This window comes from Oncorhynchus nerka, linkage group LG10 (genome assembly GCF_034236695.1).
Source record: "Oncorhynchus nerka isolate Pitt River linkage group LG10, Oner_Uvic_2.0, whole genome shotgun sequence".
In the NCBI taxonomy this organism is placed as follows: Eukaryota; Metazoa; Chordata; class Actinopteri; order Salmoniformes; family Salmonidae; genus Oncorhynchus; species Oncorhynchus nerka.
In genome coordinates this window covers 9,372,494-9,398,025 of record NC_088405.1, presented here as the reverse complement: position 1 = coordinate 9,398,025, position 25,532 = coordinate 9,372,494, and the positions used below count along the sequence as shown (strand labels likewise).

The 25,532-nt window shown below is 44.3% G+C and overlaps 1 protein-coding gene across 3 annotated transcripts in view; it reads left to right on the top strand.

Annotated features, from left to right (window-relative positions):
- Positions 1-25,532, top strand: part of pald1a (phosphatase domain containing paladin 1a) — a 174,798-nt gene that overhangs the window by 50,302 nt on the left and 98,964 nt on the right. For all 3 annotated transcript variants that reach the window (XM_065022967.1, XM_065022966.1, XM_065022965.1), the window contains 9 exons: positions 5,003-5,236; positions 5,615-5,717; positions 9,310-9,489; positions 11,842-12,006; positions 17,255-17,415; positions 19,113-19,188; positions 21,745-21,896; positions 24,338-24,425; positions 24,517-24,621. In XM_065022967.1, coding sequence (XP_064879039.1) covers positions 5,016-5,236; positions 5,615-5,717; positions 9,310-9,489; positions 11,842-12,006; positions 17,255-17,415; positions 19,113-19,188; positions 21,745-21,896; positions 24,338-24,425; positions 24,517-24,621 — 1,251 coding nt within the window. In that variant the 5' untranslated portion in view covers positions 5,003-5,015. The remainder of the gene's footprint in view (positions 1-5,002; positions 5,237-5,614; positions 5,718-9,309; positions 9,490-11,841; positions 12,007-17,254; positions 17,416-19,112; positions 19,189-21,744; positions 21,897-24,337; positions 24,426-24,516; positions 24,622-25,532) is intronic.

Sequence of the window (25,532 nt, the reverse complement as noted above, 5' to 3'; positions counted from 1 at the left end):
AGAGAGTCACGGAACACTGTTCGACCTATCCAAGCTAAAAACAGAACTGACTGTAATGTACGCTATGACTGATTTTGAAGGGGAAAGTCCCTCTGATCTCCTTGATTTCCTTAAGCAGGAAAATGTGAATGAGGACATGGGGCAACTTTACACATTGGCATGTGTGACAGTGACCATCCCCGTGTCCATGGCTTCTGTCGAGCGCTCATTCTCGCTCTTAAAGCGAATCAAAACGTATTCCAGAAATGCTACTGGACAGACTCGGCTTTCAGCATTAGCCCCCATGTCAATAGAAAAGGACTTATTGGTGGAACTAAAACGCACAGATGGACTGTACAACAGAGTCATTGAAGTCTTCTTGAGGAAAGAAAGGAGGATGGATTTTGTGTTCAAATAATCAGTCTTTGGTGAGTAGGCATACAATGCATTTGATTTTTTATGAAATGTGTATGTATGTTTCGCATTTTATTTTGTTCATATTAAATAGCCTATATATTAACAAAATAAAATGGCAAATAGCCTATGTTGCAAATGATTTGTTTTCTCTCTTTTATTTCCAGTGAATAGTTATGTGTCTTTATCATCATGGTGAAACTGCTTTGGGTGCGACACAACGCCTGGTTATACTGCGTTTCTGTCTAAATGTATAGTGTCCAGAGCCGTGGCATCATAATGATGGGAATAAGAGGTGGATTAATTCGGGTGGGACTGTGTAGGACCTCACTGAAGGCCCCAGGCCCACGGCACGCCACTGCTATTTAGTCATGTTGTAACCAAGGCAACTGTTTGGAACATTCTGCTTGTGTCTAGAATGGCAGCCTAGTCCCTTTATATGAAAGGGCTCTGGTCAAGATTAGTCACTATGAAGGGAGTTTGGTGTCTCGAATGGCAGCCTAGTCCCTTTAGATGAAAGGGCTCTGGTCAAGATTAGTCACTATGAAGGGAGTTTGGTGTCTCGAATGGCAGCCTAGTCCCTTTAGATGAAAGGGCTCTGGTCAAGATTAGTCACTATGAAGGGAGTTTGGTTCCATTTAGGACGTCGCCTCTGTTTCAGATCATGTCTACCTGAAAGCTTTGATTTGACTGTACCTAAGGCTACTGTGGTGTAGGGCTGGGTGGTATAACCGTATTTGACTATATACTGGTATTTATGAACGGACGGACTGGTTTGGGTTTTTACTCTATAACGTTATTTGAATGTTTGGTTTTTAAATGTGATACGCCGTTGTGTAACGTCCATTTTTATAGTTTACTCCGCTACTTGAGTCATCCCTCACCTCTCTCTCCACGCCCCTTTCCACACAGACTAAGCCCCGCCCCCCGTCACTCAAGGAGCGCATTTGTTGTTGCTTGACCACGAGACACTTTCCTTCAGTCTGCATGGTCAGTGCAGCACATGCAACAATGTTGATGACAACGATGTTGTTTCCACTTGGATCTTTAATATAAATCCACAAGCGTTCTATGATTACAATATTAGTTTGTGTTTCTTACATCTGCAAACAAGCTAGTTTTGTATTTTCTCAGCAAGTTAAGCTAAATCGTTAATGCTAATCGCTAGTTAGCTGGCTAGCTAACATTATCTTCTAAATCAAAGGGGTATAGGCGAAGCATGAATATGTTGGCTATATGAATAAAGATTTAATGAAGCCAAAGATTATCGGGTCCTCTAGGAAACACTGACCATCACTTTGGTTCCTACCCTGTCACAATATCTCGTTCATGGCGTTTCCATTTATTGTCATGTCAAACAAAACTGTATTCAAAGTGCCCACTATTATTTATATTCTAACTAGTGGTCGACCGATTTATGATTTTTTTAATACCGATTTATTGGAGGACCAAAAAAAGCTGCTACCGATTAATCGGACGATTTTATTTATTTTTTTATTAATAAAAATAAATAAAGTATTATTTTTAAAATGTATTTTTTACATATTTATTTGTAATAATGACAATTACAACAATACTGAATTAACACTTTTATTTTAACTTAATATAATATATAACACAAGTCTTCAATATTCCCAGTTAAGAAGTCTTAGGTTGTAGTTATTATAGGAATTATAGGACTATTTCTCTCTGTACCATTTGTATTTCATAAACCTTTGACTATTGGATGTTCTTATAGGCACTATAGTATTGCCAGCCTGATCTCGGGAGTTGATAGGCTTGAAGTCATAAACAGCGCAAGCATTGTGAAGTGCTGCTGGCAAACGCAGGAAAGTGCTGTTTGAATGAATGCTTACTAGCTGCTAATAAGAGGTGCTGCTGCCTGCAACCGCTCAGACTGCTCTATCGAATCATAGACTTAATTATAATATAATAAACACACAGAAACACGAGACTTTGGTCATTAATAAGCCACCTGCGACATTGTCTATTTTTCTAGCAAGTTTGATCTGAAAAGGACATATATTTCTGAAGTCTCTCTCTGGATGCCCCAGAGTGGAAGTGGAATGGGGAAAGGGGGATATCTAGTCAGTTGTACAACTGAATGTATTCAACTGAAATGTTTCTTCTGCATTTAACCTCTGAATCAGAGAGGTGTGGGGGTCTGCCTTAATCGACATCCACGTCTTCGCCGCCCGGGGAACAGTGGGTTAACTGTCTTGTTCAGGGGAACAGTGGGTTAACTACCTTGCTCAGGGGAACAGTGGGTTAACGGCCTTGCTCAGGGGAACAGTGGGTTAACGGCCTTGCTCAGGGGAACAGTGGGTTAACTGCCTTGCTCAGGGGAACAGTGGGTTAACTGCCTTGCTCAGGGGAACAGTGGGATAACTGCCTTGCTCAGGGGAACAGTGGGTTAACTGTCTTGCTCAGGGGAACAGTGGGTTAACTGCCTTGCTCAGGGGAACAGTGGGTTAACTGCCTTGCTCAGGGGAACAGTGGGTTAACTGCCTTCTTCAGGGGTACAGTGGGTTAACTGCCTTGTTCAGGGGCAGAACGATCGCTTTTTACTTTGTCAGCTCGGGGATTCGATCCAGTAATCTTTCGGTTACTGGCCCAACGCTCTAACTACTAGGCTACCTGCCGCCCCTCGGATTGTGTGTGTGTGTGTCCTGGTCTGTCTTTGTGTGTGTGTGTTTAGGGGGATGGAGTGTCTGCTGTTGGTCTCAGGCCAGCTGTGGCGGGTCGGGGTCGGCCCCTGCTTGCTGGTCTGAGTGGAGCAGTCTCAGGCCAGCTGTGGCGGGTCGGGGTCGGCCCCTGCTTGCTGGTCTGTGTGGAGCAGTCTCAGGCCAGCTGTGGTGGGTCGGGGTCGGCCCCTGCTTGCTGGTCTGTGTGGAGCAGTCTCAGGCCAGCTGTGGCGGGTCTGGGTCGGCCTCTGCTTGCTGGTCTGAGTGGAGCAGTCTCAGGCCAGCTGTGGTGGGTCGGGGTCGGTCCCTGCTTGCTGGTCTGAGTGGAGCAGTCTCAGGTCAGCTGTGGTGGGTCGGGGTCGGCCCCTGCGTGCTGGTCTATGTGGAGCAGTCTCAGGCCAGCTGTGGTGGGTCGGGGTCGGCCCCTGCGTGCTGGTCTGAGTGGAGCAGTCTCAGGCCAGCTGTGGTGGGTCGGGGTCGGCCCCTGCTTGCTGGTCTGAGTGGAGCAGTCTCAGGCCAGCTGTGGTGGGTCGGGGTCGGCCCCTGCGTGCTGGTCTGAGTGGAGTAGTCTCAGGCCAGCTGTGGTGGGTCGGGGTCGGCCCCTGCGTGCTGGTCTGAGTGGAGCAGTCTCAGGCCAGCTGTGGTGGGTCGGGGTCGGCCCCTGCGTGCTGGTCTGAGTGGAGCAGTCTCAGGCCAGCTGTGGTGGGTCGGGGTTGGCCCCTGCTTGCTGGTCTGTGTGGAGCAGTCTCAGGCCAGCTGTGGCGGGTCGGGGTCGGCCCCTGCTTGCTGGTCTGTGTGGAGCAGTCTCAGGCCAGCTGTGGCGGGTCGGGGTCGGCCCCTGCTCGCTGGTCTGTGTGGAGCAGTCTCAGGCCAGCTGTGGTGGGTCGGGGTCGGCCCCTGCTTGCTGGTCTGTGTGGAGCAGTCTCAGGCCAGCTGTGGCGGGTCGGGGTCGGCCCCTGCTTGCTGGTCTGTGTGGAGCAGAGTGGCGGGGAGGCTCATCTTTTGTTTAATCTGCTTCACTGCAAAGGCCCTGTGTCTGTGTACCAAATACCACCCTATTCCCTATATAGTGCACTACTGTTGACCAGGGCTCATTGTGCTCTGGTCAACAGTAGTGCACTAGGGAAAAGATTGAGATGCCCTGGGTTTATTCAGAGAGGTGCTGCAGATGGATGCCTGCTCAGATTGTTGTTGAAGGCTGTAGCAGAGGGCTCAGCATCAGATGAGGCTATAATTAACATTGAAACACACCCAACCTCAGGATTGATGTAAGCCTGTTGAACTGTTGAGCGGTGCAGATCTAGAATCAGGGTTTACTGCTTGGTATGTTCTGAGAAAGCAGCTGGAAGTACTGTAGAAACATCATCAAGAAAAGCAATGAGAGAAATGGTCTCATTGTTATATTTCACTATTCATACGTTTCCTCTTTCAATCAGCGGGCTACAATTTGAACGTGGTGGTGTTGGAATCAACACAGATTTGTGAAACCTCTATAGTGTGCATGCAAGAGTGCCTCAGTGTGGCCTCATAGTGTGACTGAGTCCCCACTGCTGTTCCTCTGTTTGACTTCCTGTGTCTGAGTCAAAGTCCTCTCCTCTGTTCCTCTGTTTGACTTCCTGTGTCTGAGTCAAAGTCCTCTCCTCTGTTCCTCTGTTTGACTTCCTGTGTCTGAGTCAAAGTCCTCTCCTCTGTTCCTCTGTTTGACTTCCTGTGTCTGAGTCAAAGTCCTCTCCTCTGTTCCTCTGTTTGACTTCCTGTGTCTGAGTCAAAGTCCTCTCCTCTGTTCCTCTGTTTGACTTCCTGTGTCTGAGTCAAAGTCCTCTCCTCTGTTCCTCTGTTTGACTTCCTGTGTCTGAGTCAAAGTCCTCTCCTCTGTTCCTCTGTTTGACTTCCTGTGTCTGAGTCCACTCTCTTGTCGTCCCCAGCTGCTTGTGGAGTATGGGTACAACTGCCAGCGCAGCGCCACAACCCGTCTCTGTCTCAGGCTCCATATCCTCTGTAGCAGCGCCCCAGCATCCTCCTCCGCTTGAGAGTCTCCATGGCAACGGGGCGGTGAACAGCAGGCAGTCTCTCAGCATGAGCTCTTCCCAGACGGTGAAGATCCACAGCGGCAAGGCCAAGTCTATCATCACTAACAAGGTGGCGCCTGTCGTCATCACGTAAGTCTCATCACGCCTCCAATCATTCAAGTCACGTAACCACCATCCAAGGGATGTTTACCATGAGAATCCAAGAGGCTTTGATCACTAAGGTGTGAATGGATGGGGTGGGGGGTGAATGGATGGGGAGGTGGGGTGGGGGGGGGGTGAAGTGTGTGGGGATGGGGGACGGGGGTAGTTGAGTTGTGTGTGTGTGTGTGTGTGTGTGCTGTTATCTAATTTGTCTTGTCTTGGGTTCAGAAGATAAGGTCATTTATCTTATCTGACTAGTGAAATGTTGGGTTGGTCTCCAGTGGAAACCACAGTACCACTAAGAGGGATTGAATGCTTTGTTTCACCATGTTGTAGATGACGGCTACGTTATCTTCTGTATTCCAGATATAATTGCAGACAGGAATTTCAGATCCACGATGACCTCTTCAGAACAAACTACAAAGTGGGCCGGATATCAGACTCAATGCCTGAACACTACTTGGTACAGGTAGGAAGAAAACACACCACAGCCCCCCCAGCCAAACATCATTTTTTAGTTCAGCATCTACATTGAGATATTTAAGAAGAGAGGAGACCTGGATCAAAATGAACTGACAGCAGCCCTCTCTCTCTCCAGACCTACCCCTTGTTACTTCACATTGATGTTGTTACCCCTTGTTACTTCACATTGATGGTGTTACCCCTTGTTACTTCACATTGATGTTGTTACCCCTTGTTACTTCACATTGATGTTGTTACTTCACATTGATGTTGTTACCCCTTGTTACTTCACATTGATGTTGTTACCCCTTGTTACTTCACATTGATGTTGTTACCCCTTGTTACTTCACATTGATGTTGTTACCCCTTGTTACTTCACATTGATGTTGTTACCCCTTGTTACTTCACATTGATGTTGTTACCCCTTGTTACTTCACATTGATGTTGTTACCCCTTGTTACTTCACATTGATGGTGTTACTTCACATTGATGTTGTTGTTACCCCTTGTTACTTCACATTGATGATGTTGTTACCCCTTGTTACTTCACATTGATGTTGTTACCCCTTGTTACTTCACATTGATGTTGTTACCCCTTGTTACTTCACATTGATGTTGTTGTTACCCCTTGTTACTTCACATTGATGTTGTTGTTGTTACTTCACATTGATGTTGTTGTTGTTACTTCACATTGATGTTGTTGTTGTTACTTCACATTGATGTTGTTGTTACCCCTTGTTACTTAACATTGATGTTGTTGTTGTTACTTCACATTGATGTTGTTGTTACTTCACATTGATGTTGTTGTTACCCGTTGTTACTTCACATTGATGTTGTTGTTACCCCTTGTTACTTCACATTGATGGTGTTACCCCTTGTTACTTCACATTGATGGTGTTACCCCTTGTTACTTCACATTGATGTTGTTGTTACTTCACATTGATGTTGTTGTTACCCCTTGTTACTTCACATTGATGGTGTTACCCCTTGTTACTTCACATTGATGTTGTTACCCCTTGTTACTTCACATTGATGTTGTTACCCCTTGTTACTTCACATTGATGTTGTTGTTACTTCACATTGATGTTGTTGTTACCCCTTGTTACTTCACATTGATGTTGTTGTTACTTCACATTGATGTTGTTGTTACCCCTTGTTACTTCACATTGATGTTGTTACTTCACATTGATGTTGTTGTTGTTACTTCACATTGATGTTGTTGTTACTTCACATTGATGATGTTGTTGTTACTTCACATTGATGATGTTGTTGTTACTTCACATTGATGATGTTGTTACCCCTTGTTACTTCACATTGATGTTGTTACCCCTTGTTACTTCACATTGATGTTGTTACTTCACATTGATGATGTTACCCCTTGTTACTTCACATTGATGTTGTTACCCCTTGTTACTTCACATTGATGTTGTTGTTACCCCTTGTTACTTCACATTGATGTTGTTACCCCTTGTTACTTCACATTGATGTTGTTACCCCTTGTTACTTCACATTGTTGTTGTTACCCCTTGTTACTTCACATTGTTGTTGTTACCCCTTGTTACTTCACATTGTTGTTGTTACCCCTTGTTACTTCACATTGTTGTTGTTACCCCTTGTTACTTCACATTGATGATGTTGTTACCCCTTGTTACTTCACATTGATGTTGTTACCCCTTGTTACTTCACATTGATGTTGTTACCCCTTGTTACTTCACATTGATGTTGTTACCCCTTGTTACTTCACATTGATGTTGTTGTTACTTCACATTGATGTTGTTGTTACTTCACATTGATGTTGTTGTTACTTCACATTGATGTTGTTGTTACTTCACATTGATGTTGTTGTTACTTCACATTGATGTTGTTACCCCTTGTTACTTCACATTGATGTTGTTACCCCTTGTTACTTCACATTGATGTTGTTACCCCTTGTTACTTCACATTGATGTTGTTGTTACTTCACATTGATGTTGTTGTTACTTCACATTGATGTTGTTACCCCTTGTTACTTCACATTGATGTTGTTACCCCTTGTTACTTCACATTGATGTTGTTGTTGTTACTTCACATTGATGATGTTGTTGTTACTTCACATTGATGATGTTGTTGTTACTTCACATTGATGATGTTGTTGTTACTTCACATTGATGATGTTGTTACCCCTTGTTACTTCACATTGATGTTGTTACCCCTTGTTACTTCACATTGATGTTGTTGTTACTTCACATTGATGATGTTGTTACCCCTTGTTACTTCACATTGATGTTGTTGTTACTTCACATTGATGATGTTGTTACCCCTTGTTACTTCACATTGTTGTTGTTACCCCTTGTTACTTCACATTGATGATGTTGTTACCCCTTGTTACTTCACATTGATGATGTTGTTACCCCTTGTTACTTCACATTGATGATGTTGTTACCCCTTGTTACTTCACATTGATGATGTTGTTACCCCTTGTTACTTCACATTGATGATGTTACCCCTTGTTACTTCACATTGATGTTGTTACCCCTTGTTACTTCACATTGATGTTGTTGTTACTTCACATTGATGTTGTTGTTACTTCACATTGATGTTGTTGTTACTTCACATTGATGTTGTTGTTACTTCACATTGATGTTGTTGTTACTTCACATTGATGTTGTTGTTACTTCACATTGATGTTGTTACCCCTTGTTACTTCACATTGTTGTTACCCCTTGTTACTTCACATTGATGTTGTTGTTACTTCACATTGATGTTGTTGTTACTTCACATTGATGTTGTTGTTACTTCACATTGTTGTTGTTACCTCTTGTTACTTCACATTGATGATGTTGTTACCCCTTGTTACTTCACATTGATGATGTTGTTACCCCTTGTTACTTCACATTGTTGTTGTTACCCCTTGTTACTTCACATTGTTGTTGTTACCCCTTGTTACTTCACATTGATGATGTTGTTATCATCTTGCGTGGCCATTGGTCCTTCTGATCCACCTATCACCTGTCACAGAGCTGTTCAGGCATCCCCAGACCCATATTGTTACCGGGCAGGTTGTTTACTCACATAGATCACTACGGTTTCACCTGACCGCTTTAAACAAGGATGGACATCTGATAATGAATGACTACAGAGATCAGTGTGAAACGAGCAACATTAACGGTTATCCACAACAGTGGAATCGGAGGCACCCTTCAACATACTATTGTTGCTAATCGCTAATGTTGCTCATTTCACACTGATGCTATAAAGACCACCTTGAATAAATGTGTTATGAAGTCCTGGTAGGTATTTATTTATTTATTTATTTATTTATAGGGGACAATGCACATTAGTCAACATCTATATTACAATAATGCAACATCCATGTAAATGGGGTTAGTCAAAAGATAATTTGCAGCCGTAGTCCCTGGGCAGGTATGTAGTCCCTGGGCAGGTATGTAGTCCCTGGGCAGGTATGTAGGTTCCCTTGAAGTGTTCCCCGTACTGACTCTACTGTACCCCCAGGGCCAGGGCCCGTACTGACTCTACTGTGCCCCCAACAGCAGCTGTCGATGGAAAAGGGGTGTTTCTAAATGCATGTATTTGATTGTTTGAGTGACTGTGTGTCTGTAGGGTGAGTTCTTCATGGTCCAGGACGTGTACAGTAAGGCTGACGTCCTCAACACTACAGGCAGCTACGGAGCGCCAAACTACCGCCAGGTGAAAGGAAGCTACCCGCTGTACGGCATGGGCCAGCCCAGCCTGAATGGCTTCAAACAGGTCCTCCAAAGACTACAGAGTCAAGGGCATGAGGTTAGTGCACTGCCCTCGGGGGGGGGGACTCTATTTTCTTCATAGTGCACTACTGTTGACCCTTAGGTCTGTGTTTCAATTCAATTCAAGGGCTTTATTGGCATGGGAAACATGTGTTAACATTGCCAAAGCAAGTGAGGTAGATAATATATAAAGTGAAATAAACAATAAAAATTAACAGTAAACATTACACATAGAGAAGTTTCAAAACAATAAAGACATTACAAATGTCATGTTATATATATATATACAGTGTTTTATCAATGTACAAATGGTTAAAGGATACAAGATAAAATAAATAAGCATAAATATGGGTTGTATTTACAATGGTGTTTGTTCTTCACCGGTTGCCCTTTTCTCGTGGCAACAGATTTGTTTTCGAATTCTTTGTGGATCTGTGTTTCTCTGTATCTGTGTCTCTCTCTCTCTCTCTCTCTGTCTCTCTGTCTCTCTGTCTCTCTCTGTCTCTCTGTCTCTCTCTGTCTCTCTGTCTCTCTGTCTCTTTCTCTCTCTCTCTCTCTCTCTCTCTGTCTCTCTGTCTCTCTGTCTCTCTGTCTTTGTGTCTCTCTCCCTCTCCCTTTCTGTGTCTCTGTCTCTCTGTCTTCCTCTCTGTATCTCTATCTCTGTGTCTCTGTCTCTGTGTCTCTCTCTGTCTATCTCTCTCTCTCTCTCTGTGTCTCTCTCCCTCTCCCTTTCTGTGTCTCTCTCTCTCTGTCTCTCTCTGTCTCTCTCTTCCTCTCCCTTTCTGTGTCTCTGTCTCTCTCTTCCTCTCCCTTTCTGTGTCTCTGTCTCTCTGTCTTCCTCTCTGTATCTCTATCTCTGTGTCTCTGTCTCTGTGTCTCTCTCTGTCTATCTCTCTCTCTCTCTCTGTGTCTCTCTCCCTCTCCCTTTCTGTGTCTCTCTCTCTCTGTCTCTCTCTGTCTCTCTCTTCCTCTCCCTTTCTGTGTCTCTGTCTCTCTGTCTTCCTCTCTCTGTCTCTCTGTGTCTCTGTATCTCTGTCTGTCTCTCAATTTCAATTCAAGGGGCTTTATTGCTCTGGGAAACACATGTTAACATTGCCAAGGCAAGTGAAGTAGATAATAAACAGAAGTGAAATAAACAATACAAATGAACAGTAAACATTACACTCACAGAGGTTCCACAAGAATAAAGACATTTCAAATGTCATGTGTACAGTGTTGTAACGATGTGCAAATAGTTAAAGTACAAAAGGGAAAATAAACATAAATATGGGTTGTATTTACAATGGTTTTTCACTGTTTGGCCTTTTCTTGTGGCAACAGGTCACACATCATGCTGCTGTGATGGCACACTGTGGTATTTAACCCATGGGAGTTTATTAAAATTAGATTTTTTTCTTTGTGGATCTGTGTAATCTGAGGGAAATATGTTTCTCTAATATGGTCATACATTTGGCAGGAGGTTAGGAAGTGCAGCTCAGTTTCCACCTCATTTTGTGGGCAGTGAGCACATAGCCTGTCTTCTCTTGAGAGCCAGGTCTGCCTTCGGTGGCCTTTCTCAATAGCAAGACTATGCTCACTGAGCCTCCTCTCTTTCTCTGTCTGTCTGTCTGTCTGTCTGTCTGTCTGTCTGTCTGTCTGTCTGTCTGTCTCTGTCTCTGTCTCTGTCTGTCTCGCTATCTTCTCTTCCGCCTGTTGTCTTTGTGTTGTGGATAAATATTTTGAGGGGTCAGGTACTCTGTCCGTGCTTTGGGACAGACGCACTGTGCCACTAAGCACAAACCCAAACCCTGGCTGTGTGGCAAATGGCACCCCATTCCCTATATAGTGCACTACATTTGACCAGGGCCCATAGGGCTCTGTATAGGGAATAGGGTACCATTTGACCAGGGCTCATAAGGCTCTGTATAGGGAATAGGGTGCCATTTGACCAGGGCCCATAGGGCTCTATATAGGGAATAGGGTGCCATTTGACCAGGGCTCATAAGGCTCTGTATAGGGAATAGGGTGCCATTTGGAAGGTGTCCCCATGTGGAATGAATGAAAATAAAGAATATCTCTCAGGGTCGTGAGTCCAAGTATGGAAAACTCACTGTAATCCAAATGAAATAAACGTAATTATATAGCAGCGAGTTCATGATCAATTCCTGACTCATGTGGTTCACGTCAAATGACAACGGAATGTTTCCAATTGGGTTTGGAACAAAACTTTACAGATTCTACAACCAAATAACTGGCCTGTTGACTTGTTATTATTCCTGGGTCCGTTTTCAAAAAGTATCTGGGTTTTAGAGGGCTGATCTAGGATCAGGTTTCCCCTGTTCTACATCATCTTATTAATTACTGCCTCTTTTTGAATGTAGGCCATATGATTTCTCTCCTCTCATCCCAGGAGGTGATGTTCTTCTGTGTGCGTGAGGAACCGGTGGTGTTCCTGCACCTGGAGGAGAACTTTGTTCCATACACCCCGCGGAGGAAGGAGAACCTCCATGAGAATCTCCATGGCCTGGACAAGGAGGAGACTGTGGAGACCCTGGAGCTCACCATCAGGAAGGAGGTGACCTGGCCTCCTACTAATAAACCCATACACCTCCTCTTTATCTATCAATATACTGGCCTCCTCCTACTAATAAACCCATACACCTCCTCTTTATCTATTAATATACTGGCCTCCTCCTACTAATAAACCCATACACCTCCTCTTTATCTATTAATATACTGGCCTCCTCCTACTAATAAACCCATAAACCTCCTCTTTATCTATCAATATACTGGCCCCCTCCTACTAATAAACCCATACAACTCTTTATCTATCAATATACTGGCCTCCTCCTACTAATAAACCCATACACCTCCTCTTTATCTATTAATATACTGGCCTCCTCCTACTAATAAACCCATACACCTCCTCTTTATCTATTAATATACTGGCCTCCTCCTACTAATAAACCCATACACCTCCTCTTTATCTATCAATATACTGGCCTCCTACTACTAATAAACCCATAAACCTCCTCTTTATCTATTAATATACTGGCCTCCTCCTACTAATAAACCCATACACCTCCTCTTTATCTATCAATATACTGGCCTCCTCCTACTAATAAACCCATACACCTCCTCTTTATCTATTAATATACTGGCCTCCTCCTACTAATAAACCCATACACCTCCTCTTTATCTATTAATATACTGGCCTCCTCCTACTAATAAACCCATACACCTCTTTATCTATTAATATACTGGCCTCCTCCTACTAATAAACCTAGAAACCTCCTCTTTATCGATCAATATACTGGCCTCCTCCTACTAATAAACCCATACACCTCCTCTTTATCTATTAATATACTGGCCTCCTCCTACTAATAAACCCATACACCTCCTTTATCTATTTTATCTATTAATAATACTCTTTATCTGGCCTCCTCCTACTAATAAACCCATACACCTCCTCTTTATCTATTAATATACTGGCCTCCTCCTACTAATAAACCCATACACCTCCTCTTTATCTAGTAATATACTGGCCTCCTCCTACTAATAAACCCATACAACTCTTTATCTATCAATATACTGGCCTCCTCCTACTAATAAACCCATACACCTCCTCTTTATCTATTAATATACTGGCCTCCTCCTACTAATAAACCCATACACCTCCTCTTTATCTATTAATATACTGGCCTCCTCCTACTAATAAACCCATAAACCTCCTCTTTATCTATCAATATACTGGCCTCCTCCTACTAATAAACCTAGAAACCTCCTCTTTATCTATCAATATACTGGCCTCCTACTACTAATAAACCCATACACCTCCTCTTTATCTATCAATATACTGGCCTCCTCCTACTAATAAACCTAGAAACCTCCTCTTTATCTATCAATATACTGGCCTCCTCCTACTAATAAACCCATACACCTCCTCTTTATCTATCAATATACTGGCCTCCTCCTACTAATAAACCCATACACCTCCTCTTTATCTATCAATATACTGGCCTCTCCTACTAATAAACCCATACAACTCTTTATCTATCAATATACTGGCCTCCTCCTACTAATAAACCCATACACCTCCTCTTTATCTATTAATATACTGGCCTCCTCCTACTAATAAACCCATACACCTCCTCTTTATCTATTAATATACTGGCCTCCTCCTACTAATAAACCCATACACCTCCTCTTTATCTATTAATATACTGGCCTCCTCCTACTAATAAACCCATAAACCTCTTTATCTATCAATATACTGGCCTCCTCCTACTAATAAACCCATAAACCTCCTCTTTATCTATTAATATACTGGCCTCCTCCTAATAAACCCATACACCTCTTTATCTATCAATATACTGGCCTCCTACTAATAAACCCATACACCTCCTCTTTATCTATCAATATACTGGCCTCCTCCTACTAATAAACCTAGAAACCTCCTCTTTATCTATCAATATACTGGCCTCCTCCTACTAATAAACCCATACACCTCCTCTTTATCTATCAATATACTGGCCTCCTCCTACTAATAAACCCATAAACCTCCTCTTTATCTATCAATATACTGGCCTCCTCCTACTAATAAACCCATACACCTCCTCTTTATCTATTAATATACTGGCCTCCTCCTACTAATAAACCCATACACCTCCTCTTTATCTATTAATATACTGGCCTCCTCCTACTAATAAACCCATACACCTCCTCTTTATCTATTAATATACTGGCCTCCTACTAATAAACCCATAAACCTCTTTATCTATCAATATACTGGCCTCCTCCTACTAATAAACCCATAAACCTCCTCTTTATCTATTAATATACTGGCCTCCTCCTAATAAACCCATAAACCTCTTTATCTATTAATATACTGGCCTCCTCCTACTAATAAACCTAGAAACCTCTTTATCTATCAATATACTGGCCTCCTCCTACTAATAAACCCATAAACCTCTTTATCTATCAATATACTGGCCTCCTCCTACTAATAAACCCATAAACCTCCTCTTTATCTATCAATATACTGGCCTCCTCCTACTAATAAACCCATACAACTCTTTATCTATCAATATACTGGCCTCCTCCTACTAATAAACCCAGAAACCTCCTCTTTATCTATCAATATACTGGCCTCCTCCTACTAATAAACCCATACACCTCCTCTTTATCTATTAATATACTGGCCTCCTCCTACTAATAACACCTCCTCTTTATCTATCAATATACTGGCCTCCTCCTACTAATTATCTTTATCTTCAATATACTGGCCTCCTCCTACTAATAAACCCATACACCTCCTCTTTATCTATTAATATACTGGCCTCCTCCTACTAATAAACCCATAAACCTCTTTATCTATCAATATACTGGCCTCCTCCTACTAATAAAATAAACTTTATCTATCAATATACTGGCCTCCTCCTACTAATAAACCCATAAACCTCTTTATCTATCAATATACTGGCCTCCTCCTACTAATAAACCCATAAACCTCTTTATCTATTAATATACTGGCCTCCTCCTACTAATAAACCTAGAAACCTCCTCTTTATCTATCAATATACTGGCCTCCTCCTACTAATAAACCCATAACCTCCTCTTTATCTATCAATATACTGGCCTCCTCCTACTAATAAACCCAGAAACCTCCTCTTTATCTATCAATATACTGGCCTCCTCCTACTAATAAACCCATACACCTCCTCTTTATCTATTAATATACTGGCCTCCTCCTACTAATAAACCTAGAAACCTCCTCTTTATCTATCAATATACTGGCCTCCTCCTACTAATAAACCCATACACCTCCTCTTTATCTATTAATATACTGGCCTCCTCCTACTAATAAACCCATACACCTCCTCTTTATCTATTAATATACTGGCCTCCTCCTACTAATAAACCAATGTCCTCTTTATCCAGCAATATACTGGCCTCCTCCTACTAATAAAGCTTTATCTACAATATACTGGCCTCCTCCTACTAATAAACCCATAAACCTCTTTATCGGATATGGCCTACTAATAAACCCATACACCTCCTCTTTATCTATTAATATAGGGCCTTTACTAATAAACCCATTCTCTTTATCTATCAATATACTGGCCTCCTCCTACTAATAAAACCCAGGAACACCTTTTATCTATCAATATACTGGCCTCCTCCTACTAATAAACCCATACACCTCTTTATCTATCAATATACTGGCCTCCTCCTACTAATAATAAACCCATAAACTTCTTTATCTATCAATATACTGGCCTTCTACTAATAAACCCATACACATCCTCTTTATCTATCAATATACTGGCCTAAAGGAACAGTGGGTTATACTGGCCTCCTCCTACTAGGAACAGTGGGTTAACTGGCCTACTAATAAACAGTGGGTTAACTGGCCTAGGAACAGTGGGTTAACTGGCTTTATCTAGGAACAGTGGGTTAACTGGCTTTATCTAGGAACAGTGGGTTAACTAAACCTAGGAACAGTGGGTTAACTGGTCTACTAGGAACAGTGGGTTAACTGGTCTAGGAACAGTGGGTTAACTGGTCTAGGAACAGTGGGTTAACTGGCCTAGGAACAGTGGGTTAACTGGCCTCCTCCCTAGGAACAGTGGGTTAACTGGCCTCCTCCTACTATAAACAGTGGGTTAACTGGCCTAGGAACAGTGGGTTAACTGGCCTAGGAACACTAATAAACCCATACACCTCATCTTTATCTAGGAACAATATACTGGGTTAACTGGCCTAGGAACAGTGGGTTAACTGGCCCTCTTTATCTATCTAGGAACATATACTGGCCTCTAGGAACCTACTAATAAACATACACCTCCTCTTTATCTATCAAATACTGGCCTCCTCCTACTAATTACACCTCCTCTTTTCAGGGGCACTAATAAACCTAGAAACTCCTCTTTTCCACCATAATTTGCAAATAAATTCACTAAAAGTCCTACAATGTGAAAAGTTTTATAACCCATGTCTCTTCACAGGGACGGGCCACTGATTGAGCAGAGTCCTAACCTTATGAAAACTCAATTCTCACATATTAGAAGCTAAAATCACATTTCATCCCATCACGAATAATTTCATATTCAAACATTTAAATTGAACAACAATTCCATGTGAATCCGATAACTCTGATGTGTAGACTTTCCACTGTAGAGTTTATGTCATCTTATCATTGATGAGAATGTCTCAGATGACAACCGAACTGACATCATATTCACCGCATATGTTCAATTGGTCGGATTACCAGAATATAGTTCATTTCCCCCCCCCATCTTCTGATGTTCCCAGAATCTCTATGTTAACCAAGGTGTTTACAAATGTAACATCAGTAGGGTAGAGAGAGAGGAAAAAGGGGGGGAAGAGGTATTTATGACCGTCATAAACCTACCCCCAGGCCAACGTCATGACACAGGGTTGGTAGGGACAGGGTTGGTAGGGATAGGGTTGGTAATGGTTGTGGTGGTAGATTTGTCCTCAGACGTTGTTCTCTGTAGCCACTGAAGGACTCCTCCAGACAAGCTGTCTCAAGAATGCTTCTTTTAAATGCAAACATTCAGCTGACTAGCTAGCACATCGAGATACCATAATTTCTGCAATTCCGAGTAGATATAGATATATTGGATCAAAATGATATTAGTTAAAGAAAGAAAAATCATTACAACGAACAAACAAAGTAGGTCAAATCGTCTGTTTCCTAACGTCAGTAATAAGACTCTGATGCTCTCTGGTTTCTCTAGCTCCACTCTGATGCTCTCTGGTTTCTCTAGCTCCACTCTGATGCTCTCTGGTTTCTCTAGCTCCACGACTTTGCCAAGTTGAACGATAACGTGTTCTACGTGTACAACGATATCGAGCACTTCAAGGGCGAGCCTCAGAGGATGACCATCACCTGTGAGGAGGACATCCAGGTCACAGAGGAGGTCTACAGGAGACCTCTGTTCACCATGCCTCTCTACAGGTTCATAGTCACTTCCTCTTTTTCACTCCTTCTTTATTGAATATTTGAATGTGTGATTAGTTTATTTTCTATTTTTTCTTATTGACACAATGCAACATGCTGTCTGCTCTCTTTGCTGTCTGCTCTCTCTGCCCTCTCTCTCTGCTCTCTCTCTGCCCTTTCGCTGCTCTCTCTCTGCTCTCAATCAAATTTCAATTTCTCTCTGCTCTCAATCAAATGTCAATTTCTCTCTGCTATGCCCTCTCTCTCTGCCCACTCTCTCTGCCCTCTCTCTCTGCCCTCTCTCTCTGCCCTCTCTCTCTGCCCTCTCTCTCTGCCCTCTCTCTCTGCCCTCTCTCTCTGCCCTCTCTCTCTGCCCTCTCTCTCTCTCTGCCCTCTCTCTCTCTCTGCCCTCTCTCTCTCTCTGCCCTCTCTCTCTCTCTGCTCCCTCTCTCTCTGCTCCCTCTCTCTCTGCTCCCTCTCTCTCTGCTCCCTCTCTCTCTGCCCCTTCTCTCTGCCCTCTCTCTCTCTGCCCTCTCTCTCTCTGCCCTCTCTCTCTCTGCCCTCTCTCTCTCTGCCCTCTCTCTCTCTCTGCCCTCTCTCTCTCTCTGCCCTCTCTCTCTCTCTGCCCTCTCTCTGTCCTCTCTCTGCCCTCTCTCTCTCTGCCCTCTCTCTCTCTCTGCCCTCTCTCTCTCTGCCCTCTCTCTCTCTGCCCTCTCTCTGTCCTCTCTCTGCCCTCTCTCTCTCTGCTCTCTCTCTCTGCCCTCTCTCTCTCTCTGCCCTCTCTCTCTGCTCTCTCTCTCTCTGTGTCCTCTCTCTCTCCCCTCTCTCTCTGCCCTCTCTCTCTGCCCCCTCTGCATTCCGGAGAGGCGAGGGAGGAGCGATATCGGATGCGTCCCAAATGTCACCCCATTTGATTAATCTAGTGCACTACTTTGTCCAGGGCCCTATGGGGAATAGAGTGCCACTTGGGAAGGCCTCCTTTAGCATCCTGTTAGTAATCAGATCAGAGGAGCCAAAGCTTGTATTGAGATGTAATGAACAGCCATCTCCAGTCCTCTCCAGACATGTCTACATCTCCCATCTCCTTCCCACACAACCATCTGGATCTGAGGGATGACCCCATATAACGTCAACAAAGAACATGTTTGAATGTGCCTTTTCAACTTACGTGTGTGTGTGTGTGTGTGTGTGTGTATACAGACCTAGTTATCTGGTGATAAAGACAGGGAGCAGAACAGGCCTCCTGGGGGGATGTATCGCTGTACTCTGAAACTCCCTAGTGGCCTCTTTTGTTGTAGACGTAGGTTTCCCAACCATCGTTGGTCAAAAGTAGTGCACTACATAGGGAATAGGGTGCAAGTTGGGACACAGACATTATATTAGTAACCCGTTGTCTCTTATTACTGTCTGTCTCATTCCAGGTCAATGTTGTCTTCCTATGTTGTGACCTACATGAAGGCAATATTGACAAAATAGATGGGACTTCTCCTGTGAAAACACAGTAACACTCTCTCTCTTTCTCCCTCTGTTCTTTCTCTCTTTCTCTCTCTGTTCTTTCTCTCTCTCTGTTCTCTCTCTCTCTCTGTTCTTTCTCTCTCTCTCTGTTCTTTCTCTCTCTCTCTGTTCTTTCTCTCTTTCTCTCTCTTCCTTTTCTCTCTCTCTCTGTCTTTGTCTCTCTCTCTCTGTCTCTCTCTCTCTCTGTCTCTCTCTCTCAGGTACTACCGGCTGCCACTACCGATGGAGGGAGCACCTCTAGAGGAGGATTTTGATGCCTTTGTTAGTGTTCTCAGGGTGAGGAAGGTTCTTAGTGTTGTCAGGGTGAGGAGGGTTCTTAGTGTTGTCAGGGTGAGGAGGGTTCTTAGTGTTGTCAGGGTGAGGAGGGTTCTTAGTGTTGTCAGGGTGAGGAGGGTTCTTAGTGTTGTCAGGGTGAGGAGGGTTCTTAGTGTTGTCAGGGTGAGGAGGGTTCTTAGTGTTGTCAGGGTGAGGAGGGTTCTTAGTGTTCTCTGGGTGAGGAGGGTTCTCAGGGTGAGGAGAGTTCGTTGGGTTCTCAGGGTGAGGAGGGTCCTTAGTGTTCTCTGGGCGAGGAGGTCCTTAGTGTTCTCGGGGTGAGGAGGGTTCTTAGTGTTCTCGGGGTGAGGAGGTTCTTAGTGTTCTCGGGGTGAGGAGGTTCTTAGTGTTCTCGGGGTGAGGAGGTTCTTAGTGTTCTCGGGGTGAGGAGGTTCTTAGTGTTCTCAGGGTGAGGAGGGTTCTTAGTGTTCTCTGGGCGAGGAGGTCCTTAGTGTTCTCAGGGTGAGGAGGGTTCTTAGTGTTCTCGGGGTGAGGAGGGTTCTTAGTGTTCTCGGGGCGAGGAGGGTTCTTAGTGTTCTCGGGGCGAGGAGGTTCTTGGTGTTCTCGGGGCGAGGAGGTTCTTAGTGTTCTCTGGGTGAGGAGGGTCTTAGTGTTCTCTGCGTGAGGAGGTTCTTAGTGTTCTCTGGGTGAGGAGGTCCTTAGTGTTCTCTGGGTGAGGAGGTCCTTAGTGTTCTCGGGGTGAGGAGGGTCCTTAGTGTTCTCTGGGTGAGGAGGGTCCTTAGTGTTCTCTGGGTGAGGAGGGTCCTTAGTGTTCTCTGGGTGAGGAGGGTCCTTAGTGTTCTCTGGGTGAGGAGGTCCTTAGTGTTCTCTGGGTGAGGAGGTCCTTAGTGTTCTCTGGGTGAGGAGGTCGTTAGTGTTCTCTGGGTGAGGAGGTCCTTAGTGTTCTCGGGGTGAGGAGGTCCTTAGTGTTCTCGGGGTGAGGAGGTCCTTAGTGTTCTCGGGGTGAGGAGGTCCTTAGTGTTCTCGGGGTGAGGAGGTCCTTAGTGTTCTCGGGGTGAGGAGGTCCTTAGTGTTCTCGGGGTGAGGAGGTTCTTAGTGGTCTCGGGGTAAATCCTCTTGTATTTGTCTTAAAGTAGTCACACTCGTATATCTTCCTCTTCCAGTTTGGAGTGTGTCTACCTCGTATGTGAACCTGCCTCCTTTTTCATTCATTTCATTTTCATTTTCATTGTTGATTTGATGCACCATCCGATCACCTTTTATATCCTGTCCTTAAGTGGTGGTTGAGCGCGATGGCCCCGCCTTCTTTCATCTGCTAGAAACATCCTGAGGATTATCTGTACTTCCTGTACCCAGGTCCTTACAGGCTCTGATCTAACAGCAGTGATCCGGCAGGGCTGCACCTGGACAGGATGTTCTGTACTTACCCTGATGTGTTTACAGGAGACATTAAATATATTCATGAGTGGAACATTCTAGAACACCTGGAGATTCTCAGACAGGTTCTGAGACAGAAGATGGGAGGTTTGACCCCACTCTCACACTGTGCATTGCTGTGCCCCATCCATCACCAATAACCATAATAGTTATTCTGAATATGACATTAAGCCTCACATCTAACTTCACACCTTCATCTGTACAGGATGTGCTCTTCTTTCTTTCTTTCTTTCTTTCTTTCTTTCTTTCTTTCTAGTCTTTTTTGGAGTGACTATTTCTCTAGTGGCAGGCAGACTGTCCAGTTCTCTGTGGTTGGAAAGTGGTTATTTCCAGTGGTCAAACGTAGTGCAGTAGTTAGGGAATAGGTTGGTATTTGGGACAGAGTGTTAATTCCTGCTGCTGCTCTGCTCTGTTTCATCTCTGTCTGACTGCTGAGTGTCTGACTGCTGAGTGTCTGACTGCTGAGTGTCTGACTGCTGAGTGTCTGACTGCTGAGTGTCTGACTGCTGAGTGTCTGACTGCTGAGTGTCTGCCTGGCTGCCTGCCTGCAGCTCTACAGTGTTTGCTAGGTCTGTGATAGCTTCCTGATACATTTCTTCACACTTCCTGTTTCAGTGGTTGAAAGGGGCGGGGGGGTCCCAGATCTGCTTGTGCTCTTGTCAACTTGATTGCTTTCATCATCAAACCCTGGCATGGCAATGAGTGACAATGAGTTGGCATGGTAACACAGACTGGCTCAGGCTTGGGGTGGGGAGCTTCAGTTCAAAAACAATCTTAATCACATGGCGCCAAATGTACGTCCCATTTCTGGTAGCAGCTGCACTAGACTGCTAAACAAACAGTGGTTTTATTAATAGTTTTGGTGATAATAGCAGCTGGTCGGCCAGTCTTTTTCTTTCTGACAAATGGGAATCCTCCAATAGTTTGGTCAGGTGGTAGACTAGAGACCAGCAACAGACAGACACTCCCAATTCCTTTTCAAATTGTGTGTGTTGGTTTCCAGGACAGCTAGAAACTCCAGATGAGTTGGTCAAATAAAGTTAGGAGAGATTTAAAGTGCAACTTTTTCATTTGTATGTGGTATGTTTTCTAATCCCTTGTATTTGTGTTGCGTGTTTTCAGGAGAGCCCCAACCTGTCTTTGAGAAGGGATGTTTCCAGGCCTCTGCCTGCCCTGTTGTTCAGCTGTCAGGTGGGGGTTGGGCGGACCAATCTAGCCATGATCCTGGGGACCCTGGTCCTCAACCACCTGAAGACAACCCAGGAACCACCACAGTAAGACAGGACTCAACCTCTGCAACCAAACTGTACCCTTTCCTAGAGATACACTACATGGCCAACAGTATGTGGACACCTGCTCGTCAAACATCTCATTCTAAAATCATAGGCATTAATATGGAATTGGTCCCCCGTTTGCTGCTATAACAGCCTCCACTCTACTGGGAAGGCTTTCCACTAGATGTTGAAACATTGCTGCTATAACAGCCTCCACTCTTCTGGGAAGGCTTTCCACTAGATGTTAGAATGTTGCTGCGGGGACTTGCTTTCATTCAGCCACAATCACATTAGTGAGGTCTGACACTGATGTTGGGTGACTAGGTCTGGCTCGCAGTCGGCATTTCAATTCATCCCAAAGGTGTTCGATGGGGTTAAGGTCAGGGCTCTGTGCAGGCCAGTCAAGTTCTTCCACACTGATCTCAAGAAACAATTTCTACATGGACCTCGCTTTGTGCACAGAATCGTCTAGCATGAAGATTTCCCTTCACTGGAACGAAGGGGCCCGAAACCATGAAAAACAGCCCCAAACCATTATTCCTCCTCCTCCAAACTTTACAGTTGGCCCTATGCATTCGGGCAGGTAGTGTTCTCTTGGCATCCGCCAAACACAGATATCTCCGTTGGACTGCCAGCTGATGAAGCGTGATTCATCACTCCAGAGAACGCGTTTCCCCCGCTCCAAAATGCAATGGCGGCGAGCTTTACACCACTCCAGCTGGTCCTGTTCTCTGAGCTTGTGTGGCCTACCACTTTGCGGCTGAGCCGTTGTTGCTCCTAGACGTTTCCACTTCACAATAACAGCACTTACAGTTGACCGGGGCAACTCTAGCAGGGAAGAGATTTGACAAACTGACTTGTTGGAAAGGTGGCCATAGACCCAAAATATTGATGTTTTGTTCCCCAAGCCACTTAGTTATCACTTTTGCCTTATGGCAAGGTGCTCCATCATGCTGGAAAAGGCATTGTTCATCACCAAACTGTTCCTGGATGGTTGGGAGTATTTGCTCTCTGAAGATGTGCTGGTACCATACTTTATTCATGGCTGTGTTCTTAGGCAAAATTGTGAGTGAGCCCACTCCCTTGGCTGAGAAGCAACCCCACACATGAATGGTCTCAGGTTGCTTTACTGTTGGCACAGGACTGATGGTAGCGCTCACCTTGTCTTCTCCAGCAAGCTTTTTTCAGGATGCCCCAAACATTCGGAAAGGGGATTCATCAGAGATAATGACTACCCCAGTCCTCAGCAGTCCAATCCCTGTACCTTTTGCAGAATATCAGTCTGTCCCTGATGTTTTTCCTGGAGAGAAGTGGCTTCTTTGCTGCCCTTCTTGACACCAGGCCATCCTCCAAAAGTCTTTGCCTCACTGTGTGTGCAGATGCACTCACACCTGCTTGCTGCCATTCCTAAGCAAGCTCTGTACTGGTGGTGCTCCGATCCCGCAGCTGAATCAACTTTAGGAGATGGTCCTGGCGCTTGCTGAACTTTCTTGGGTGCCCTGAAGCCTTCTTCACAACAATTGAACTGCTCTCCTTGAAATTCTTGATGATCCAATAAATGGTTGATTTAGGTGCAATCTTACTGGCAGCAATATCCTTGCCTGTGAAGCCCTTTTTGTGCAAAGCAATGATGACGGCACGTGTTTCCTTGCAGGTAACCATGGTTGACAGAGGAAGAACAATGATTCCAAGCACCACCCTCCTTTTGAAGCTTCCAGTCTGTTATTTGAACTCAATCAGCATGACAGAGTGATCTCCAGCCTTGTCCTCGTCAACACTCACACCTGTGTTAACGAGAGAATCACTGACATGATGTCAGCTGGTCATTTTGTGGCAGGGCTGAAATGCAATGGAAATGTTTTTTGGGGATTCAGTTCATTTGCATGGCAAAGAGGGACTTTGCAATTCATCTGATCACTCTTCATAACATTCTGGAGTATATGCAAATTGCCATCATACAAACTGAGGCAGCAGACTTTGTGAAAATTAATATTTGTGTCATTCTTAAAACTTTTGTCCATGACTGTACACCTGTCAGCAATGGGTGTGGCTGAACTAGCCGAATTCACTCATTTGAAGGGGTGTCCCACATACTTTTGGTGTATGTAGTGTATTGCCAGGCTGTCATTGCATATAAGACATTGTTTACCTTTATTTTACCAGACAATTAAGAACAATCACTATGAAATTGATCCAGATTATACCCAGAGGGCAACATTTGTCTCGTGACTTGTTAATGATGTTTTCTGTTTGCAAACTGTTTTTCTGCTTGAGTTAACATCATTATTACATCAGTATAACCAGATCTGCCCACTGGGCAGGCCTATATTTCAATCAAATGATGGGTTGATCAGTGTCATAATAAACCACTGGTGATGTAGTTGATCTGTAATGAAGCGTTTTAAAGATGGCCGCCTGTCCGGTTTGTTATTGTTTTTCAGAGCGGAAGAGGCAGAAGCCAAGCCCCTGTTCCAAGTCATTCAGACCCTCATCAACAGACTACCCGAAGGCCAACAGGTCATGGAAGAGGTGAGTGATGCTGAAATGTGTTAACTCGTTTAGATACATTGTGATAGTTTCCCCAGCGTCTAAATCATTGACTGTCCCTTTGGTTCTTCAGGTTGACCAAGCGATCGCTCTGTGTTCAGAAATGCACAACATAAAAGAAGCGATGTATGAAAATAAGAAGAAGCTTGAAGCGATCGGAGATGATTATCAAATTCAGGTGGGTTTATGTTTCAGATAGAGCAAAACTTTATCAGTACTCTGTGATGATGCTGATACAGTAATATGATGCTGATGTGCTTAGCTAGTATGTTATGATTCTAGGGAGCTATAAGACTACTGTCTGACTCCTTGATGTCAGTCTCTTCTAGGGAAGCACGACCAAAGACTACTGTCTGACTCCTTGATGTCTGTCTCTCCTAGGGAAGCACGACCAAAGACTACTGTCTGACTCCTTGATGTCTGTCTCTTCTAGGGGGCCATACCAGACTACTGTCTGACTCCTTGATGTCAGTCTCTTCTAGGGAGCTATAAGACTACTGTCTGACTCCTTGATGTCAGTCTCTTCTAGGGAGCTATAAGACTACTGTCTGACTCCTTGATGTTGGTCTCTTCTAGTGAAGCACAACCAAAGACTACTGTCTGACTCCTTGATGTCTGTCTCTCCTAGGGAAGCACGACCAAAGACTACTGTCTGACTCCTTGATGTCTGTCTCTTCTAGGGGGCCATACCAGACTACTGTCTGACTCCTTGATGTCAGTCTCTTCCAGGGAGCTATAAGATTACTGTCTGACTCCTTGATGTCAGTCTCTTCTAGGGAGCTATAAGACTACTGTCTGACTCCTTGATGTCAGTCTCTTCCAGGGAGCTATAAGATTACTGTCTGACTCCTTGATGTCAGTCTCTCCTAGGGAACTATAAGACTACTGTCTGACTCCTTGATCTGTCTCTTCTAGGGAACTATAAGACTACTGTCTGACTCCTTGATGTCTGTCTCTTCTAGGGAAGCACGACCAAAGACTACTGTCTGACTCCTTGATGTCTGTCTCTTCTAGGGGGCCGTACCAGACTACTGTCTGACTCCTTGATGTCTGTCTCTCCTAGGGGGCCGTACCAGACTACTGTCTGAC